This window comes from Nestor notabilis, unplaced genomic scaffold (genome assembly GCF_000696875.1).
Source record: "Nestor notabilis isolate BGI_N333 unplaced genomic scaffold, ASM69687v1 scaffold16574, whole genome shotgun sequence".
Lineage (NCBI taxonomy): Eukaryota > Metazoa > Chordata > Aves > Psittaciformes > Psittacidae > Nestor > Nestor notabilis.
Genome location: NW_009925309.1, coordinates 1 through 7,410, shown reverse-complemented (window position 1 = coordinate 7,410; position 7,410 = coordinate 1). Strand labels below are relative to the sequence as shown.

General features: G+C 41.4%; 1 protein-coding gene across 1 annotated transcript in view; it reads right to left on the bottom strand.

The window, feature by feature from the left end:
• The window catches only part of LOC104404550 (cyclin-dependent kinase 11B-like), a 14,609-nt gene extending 7,546 nt beyond the window's left edge, over positions 1-7,063 (bottom strand). The window contains 10 exon segments of the mRNA XM_010013005.1: positions 1-32; positions 582-647; positions 1,397-1,528; positions 1,640-1,735; positions 2,861-2,983; positions 4,122-4,252; positions 4,790-4,928; positions 5,514-5,638; positions 6,167-6,282; positions 6,912-7,063. Of these exon segments, the coding sequence (XP_010011307.1) occupies positions 1-32; positions 582-647; positions 1,397-1,528; positions 1,640-1,735; positions 2,861-2,983; positions 4,122-4,252; positions 4,790-4,928; positions 5,514-5,638; positions 6,167-6,282; positions 6,912-7,022 (1,071 nt within the window). The 5' untranslated portion in view covers positions 7,023-7,063.
• Positions 7,064-7,410: the final 347 nt, after the last annotated feature.

Sequence of the window (7,410 nt, the reverse complement as noted above, 5' to 3'; positions counted from 1 at the left end):
TGCTGAATCTCGGTCAAATCTCGACTCTGCAACTTTAATGGTCAGAATCAACTGTGGAAAAAGGGAGCCCTTGGGACAATAAAGCTTAGACAGTTAAGGGTAGTGAAACACTGATTATAAGGTACAGGTGTGCAACTTAAGCTCCTGTAACAATAAAGATCAGTGAGAAGCCAAATTTCTTCTCTTTGCAGAGGTGACGCTTTTAAGAACTCATTTACAATCATGTACATACAATTTCCAGTGTTAAATACAGCAGTCAGAAGAATAAACCTTTACACTACCAGAATGAAAGAGAAAACTGACCCAGCATCTCTCATTCTGATTGCAAAGCTTTTTTGATGAGAGGACAGGACAAGAGACCCAAAATGAAAAAGAAGGAAATATTAGTCCATTAGACTAAGATCTGAGTTCCTCCTAACATAGACCTTGGAACAGATTGCAGGGAATTTCTGACCCTGCTTTGGAAGGACAGCAAAACTGCAACAAGAAATAAATTCATTTTTCAATACTTGTAGAAAGATTTCTGTGGCTGCAAAAATTCAGCCCACCCCATCTTTAAATGCGCAATATTTGCACTGTACCAACTGGGATGTGGTTTCCATTCTCCCGTTCCTCCTCTTCACTCATTTCTTCTTCACTCACCTCTTCTGCAAAAGAGAATCAAGTTCAACTGAAAACTCAACACTTCTGAGGTTCCTTGTAAGACAGATCACTACTGAAATGCTTTTCTAACTCACCAGGCCTTCGCTTTCATCACTATCTAGTTCATGGCCTTATACTTCTGTTTCCCTTAACCTAAATACTTCCCCCCTTACTGAACAAAACTACACCTCTTAGCTTCCAACAGGGAATACAATTCTTACCAACTACCTGGGAATTCTGGGAGGGGGCAGGTGAATAAATTAAACTCAGGAAACTGAGGAGTATTTGCTTATTAACTGCCACCAGAGCATGATTCTGTGCCTTTTCTTTACTAATCAATTACAAGGAAAGCTGTAAATAGACTTTGTTTTCCTGCCAGTACCAGTAAATGAACATAATCTTAAAAGGTTTAGCAACAAAGTGAAATTTGAGACATTTGTATTTCACCACCCCCAAATAAGTGCAGAATTGTTCTCTACAGAGTAAATGTTATGTTGTAAAATTAAACTGTAGCCTTACACCACTGAGGAAGACAAGAATGGCTTTCAGCTCTCTAATCAAGTAATTGGTATTACCTCTATATAAAAGGATAGAATAGGACTTGTACTTGGTTTTTTTCTTTTTAGTTATCTTGACCTGTGAGGTCTCAGCCTATCCTAGACTAAGAGAGAAGGGAAATGTTCAAATAAAACAAAACAGTACAAGAAACAAAATCATAAAACACCACTCTAAGACCTGCTTTATATTAACTCACCAGCTGACTGCTCAGATACTTCCTCAGAATTGCTTCCTGTCTCTTCCTCCTCCTCCTCCTCTTCCTCTCCCTCTTCCTCAGAGCCTTCACTGCTGGACTCTTCCTCCTCTTCTTCTGAGCCTGATCCAGATTCTGTTCAGGAATGATCAAACACATAACTAAGTAGGCACACGCTCTAGTAACAGTGCTTCATCAACAGACAACAGTACAATTAATTACACCTACTAAGTTGTATTTCATCACCTGATGAAGACTCTGCAGAGCTGGTTTTTCTCTCACTGTCACTGATGTCTTGCAAGTCTGAAAGAGGATCTCTCTCTTCTGGTTTCTCTTCTTTTACTGCTGAGACCACAAAGAAGAACAGGATGCTATCAATTCTACTTACAGGATTCTGAACATCCAGATAACTGCTTTACTTTCTGTGGTGCTGAAGGTGCTGTATTGGAAATACAGAGTGCTAAACCAGTTTCACTCTGCTCAAAGACAAACAGCTTTTCTTAGTGCAGAACCAAGGGCCAAAAATGTGGAGTATTGCCCTTTGGGGGTTTTAAATAGGATATACGCCTAAGCTCCAACAGGACTGATTAAAAAATAAAAAGTAAATTAAAGTAACATGGTAACAAGTATCACCACAACACAGTCTCACTAATGTGTACATACAGTCCTTCTATCAGTGCTTACTATTCTAATGCAGTCCTTCTGGATCACCATGAAACAGCACAAGTGAATAACTTGATTGAGTAGACAACAGCTTCCAAGGACTTACTGCCTCTGCCTCCACCTGGGATTGCAGCTGATCACATCCTGCAATCAGCTGCACTGGAACAGTTACACTTAGTTTTGCAGCTACACACATTAAGAGGGCAGACAGGGAGCTTTTCCTCTTTAACCAAAGACACTTTAATGTCAACTGTGCAAGTTCTCTACTCACAGGTAGGACCTCCTAGGCATGGGAAGGACCATTTTCTGACTTAGAAAGCAAAATTCACCATCTCACCAGAATACTGCCTTAAGCATTTATTGTCTTCTACAAGGTGACAATAGCAGTGATGCTTAAACTCTATTGATCCCAGTAAGGTAACTTTTTAAGGTAGCTTAGTTCCTAACAACCCAACTGAAGCCATGTAAATCCCTTTAACCTGCAAGGGAATCCAACTACAACGTTTAGAAATTCAGTCAGCTGCTTCTTCCATCACTGAATGGAATAACTCACTTGGAAACTTTTTACATTACTACTTCTATTACTTAAGGAAAGACTCATTCCATTTGTCACCTGCATAATTACCTGCAAACCCAGCATTGCTGTAGAAGACCGTACATGTTTATGAATATTGCCACCAATGCAGTGGACAACACTTTCAGCAGAGTACCAGGGATATGTGTTTATCACTAAGAATTAAAGACTCCACCAGAACAGCTCCTCCTAGCCCCCAGGCAAAGACATTATAAAGTGGCAAATGCTACCTGGTTTCCTGCTATCTCCTTGCTCAAGCTTGTCTCTCTGCTGTCGTAATGGGCTGCGACTCCAGGGTCTCATTTTTACTTTGTCTCCATATTCTTCCCTCACTGTTCTATGGTGTGCAGAAACTAGTGAAAACAAAACCGGAAGAAATTGTTACATCTCCCTGCCCTAAGCAGAATGATTCTGTCTGCCACAACCTCCTGCTTTGCACCCTTTTGGCTCTTCCTTACAACTAAAGGGTAATGGGGAGGTGTGGAAGTGGAACCTAACTATATCTAGAAGAGGAAAGGACTGATTTGCCTCATGCACAAAACCCACGGGTTTATACTACTTAGAGAAAGGTGCTGCCATACTTGGGAAACAGAAGCGAGATGCCCTACGTGTTACACAGTAAACACCCTGAAACTAAGCCATTAATGCCAGAGAGAGAAATTGACAGACCAGGAAGATGCATAAAAGAATAAACCAGGTTTAGAAGGAGCTGACAGAACATTTAGAGCCATAAAAATAACTAAAATGAAAGGCCAGATACATTGAGCAGTATCAGTGCAAATACCAAGCACAAAAAAGAGCTGTTTGGTATGAGCTGAACAAGAAATAGCAGCAATAAATATGGCTTCTTGAACCACACTTGAACACTCTCTGTCACTTGATCACAGGAACGGGCTCCGATTTTCACCTCTGAAAGCTGGGACAGAAATGTTTTAAACAAAAATTATCTGAACTTAGACTGCAAGTATCCTGTGTTATGCAAAGTGAGGCTCATGTGTAGAACTGATTTAAATTGCTCAGTTATCAGATCTTTCCCACTTCACTCCCACTACAGCCTTTTCCATGGTCGGAGTACTTACATGATCTCCCTCTCTTTGCAATTTATTTCCCCAAATCCTTAAAACACTTAATTTTGAGACTTCGATCTCTGCCAGACTGGGTTAGACTCAGCCAAAGAGTTCAGAAGCAACTGGGATCGTGATGGATACACACACAGACAATGTCAGTTCCATAGAGCTTGTTTCCATAGGAAACCAGGCCAACAGAGTGGCAAAGGCCCACTGACTGATCAGTATGTTGTGTTATTTAAGGCATACAATATTGTACAACTTCATAGATGGGGGTTTTTTCCCCCCTCTCACATAGAAGGTCCCCCCACTTTGATATTCTTTTTTCAGTCTTGCACTCACCTAAGTAATGTTGTCTACACCTCCAGTCCCCACCGTGTCAGTAGATATTAAGCCCAAACAACATTTATACAGAGACACTTACCTTCTCTCCTGGCTTCCCGTTCCTTACGTCTCTCTTCAGCTCGTCTTTCCCGTTCCTTTTGCTCCCTTTGCTCTTTCTGCTGCTCTCGGATTTTTCTCTCTCGTTCCCTCTCAAGCTGCTCCAGACGATCTCTAGAACAGAATTATTTGCTGTTACATTACAGTTCACTATAAATTCAGCTTATGAAGGAAAGCTCTTGCTATAACAAACTACAGGGCCATTTGATTTCATTAGCAGCACCACCACTGACTGTGTATCAGTCAAAATCAGACAGAGCTTTTCAGCTGATCCTTTAAACACAGTGTTTCAAAGACAAAGTCCATGGACTCTACAACACAAGAGCTTCTGCACCTTCCCAGGATTTACACAGAAATTCAGCAAGTTCTGTTAATAAATCCCCTGGTTCACACTTTTTTCATTACAGTAGAACACTGGCAATGAATTCACCTACAAATACCTGCTGTAATGAAGCCACTTACAAAGGTCATTAAAGTCAAGAACACGTTTTCATTAGGCAACACATTCACAAGAACATGGCACTGGCACCAAAGCTTACAGGTTTTTGCTCTGAACTTGTCATTTCAGAACAATGAAAGGTTAGACAGACTGAGAGGAGGAAGCTGTTCATCTCTGCTGCTTTGTCACAGGGCAGGGAGGGATGGATGTACCTCTCCCTCCTGGAATGCTCCCTTGCCATTTCTCTCCGTTTCTGTCTTTCCCATTCACGACGGGCTTTATCCTGCTCTTCTCTATGTCTCTTCCTACGCTCATGTTCCCGTTCTTTCTCTTTCACTCTGGCATGTTTCCCTAAACAAACAAAAACGAATTTTGGAGTGTTACTGTTCAAAATATTGAGTGCTCCTATTTTTAGAAAGCAAAACTAGAAAGGATGAAATTCCTGGTAACCTATTTTCATGTTCTCTGTTACTTTCTTAATGGAAAAAACCTAATCTGAAAGGGTGCTGAAAAATTAAAAGATTGGAAGATCTTGTACAAATATCTTGCATTAAGATAGAAAAAGGTTGTTAATAACAGGGATACAATAGGAATGTTTCCAGAAAGGGTCTTTTTTCTGTTACAGTCAGGTAGAAAGATCATAGCTCAGCCCACTGGCTCACTGAAGCCAGGAAGAAGCTTAACAGACTTCAAAGAATAAAAGTAGACTCTATGTCCCTGTCCCAAAGTGATCTCTGTCCTCTCAAACACACACAAACCCCTGTCACTCCCATAAGGGCATTAAAGAGAACCAAGGAAATAATACAATTCCTTTGTCTTATCCACTGTCAGGTTTTCTTCAGTTTGTAGTCACTGTTATTTACTCTCTACAGGGTTCCTGTCTGGCTTCACCTCAGGAAGCTACCAGGAACGTTATCCAGAAGTAGGAATAACAACCTTCTGCCGAGTGACTGCGATGTCTGCGTTTCTCTTTCCTCTTCTCATCTTTTCTATGATGGGCTTTTTCTTTCCGTGACATTTGCTGCGGTGGTTTTATAGCCAAGGAATCATCTTCCTCTCCTCTAAAACACAAGCCAAAGTAACAAACTCAGAAAGGTTTCATGGACTCTCAAACACATTGTGTGTCAATTCCTCTTTTCTCCACTTTGAAAAGAATGGATTTTTCTCCTCTTTTATTAATTTACCTTAAAATTAATTCCATAACACCCCTGAACCAAGGCACTAACAGTACATTACAGAGAACAACAGGCATGTAGGTAAGAAGTTAAGCTCTTAGTATAAGCACACTTTTGAATACACAAGCAACTGGGGATGAATTAAGCACTGAAGAGAACTTTGCAGGCCTGCTTTAACTCTACTTATATTTAAGTGAAATATTACTAGGTAGTGGCCAAAACTGGAACACAACACATCATTAAACCTTAATCAATAACCTCAAAAAGATACCCTGGCATGTTCTGTAAGCAGGAGATGGCATATCTTTGTGATAAAGAACTTAAACTTGTCCCCTTCAGATACTTTTAAACCCTCTTCTCAGTATTTCTAGATGTTGAGTAACACTTCCTAAGGTAATAAGGTTATTCTCTTACCTGTCTTCCATAGAGTCTTCCCTCCTGTAAGGCGAGTTTCTGATGGTTATTTCCATGCGGTGATCCCTCAACTCGCCCTCTTCGAGAGAATCCCGCTTTGAATCCCTATCATCTGACTGCAACAGGAACACAAGAAAGGGAGAAACCAAAATGAATTGTTATGTCACACAAGGAAAAACATTCAAACAGCTCTTCCACTCCTGGCTCAAAAGCCACCCTCAGCTGGGGACACCAGTAACAGACAGTAAGTTACAAAGCAGAGACTTCATAGTTGTAAGCAGCTGAATGCTGTTTGATTGCAACTGCAGCTCAGCTGTTGTAGGTTCATGTAATTACACAAGTTAAATCACTGGGGGGTTCTTCTCCAAGAGAAAGTTACTTTGTACATAGTTACACAAACCCAAAGAATAACATAAAAGTTATTAAAAAACAACTATTTAAACCCATTTTTCCATAAATACTTCAAAAAGCTCTTGCCTGAACTGCACCTTCCACGTAATCACGTAAGTGCATTCACCTCTTCTGACCAGTAACTATAAACCAAAGCCCAGTGGACAACGTAAGGCCAATGAGACCTCAAAGTATTTCGTCCAACTTTGGAATTAGGGATCACACACAAAACATGCACAAGAGCACAGAGGAATTCCGCTGACAGAGCAAGAAGCCCTGTTCTCATCAGGAAATGAGGATACAGGCACTGAAGGGCACTCAGGTTTCATCAGAAATACACCAAAGGGCAGCTTACATTTTTCATGCGCTTGATCTCTGCCTTCTCCTCTTGCTCCTTCCTTCGTTTTTTTTCCTGAAGAATTTCATCTAAAGTTTTCACTTTCCAAGAATCCTTTTCATCACCCATTGGCGTTTAAAACAAAAGAAACCTCTGAAAAAGAAAGCAACGTTAATAAAACCTACACAGCCCAACACAACTGCGCCTATTTGACACTGCCCTTTACATGCAGAGATACACTTCGTAATTATTAATGTACTTAATAAGTCAATTAAACTCAAGCGGGACTTGGCCTGAACCAGAAGAGGCCGGTTTACCCCTGGCAGCTCAAACCACCCTCGCTGTGGACTTAGGGGCCTGCCCGAGTCAACGCCGTTTATAAGCAGGCTCTGGCGTTTCTCCACCGAGAAGAACGCAGCGCCGGCTGCAGGCGCCGGCCCGTCCCTCTCCGCACGGCTGCGGTACGGAACGGCGGACACCAACACCCCCAAACAGACGCCGCTCGGCCCGGTGCGGA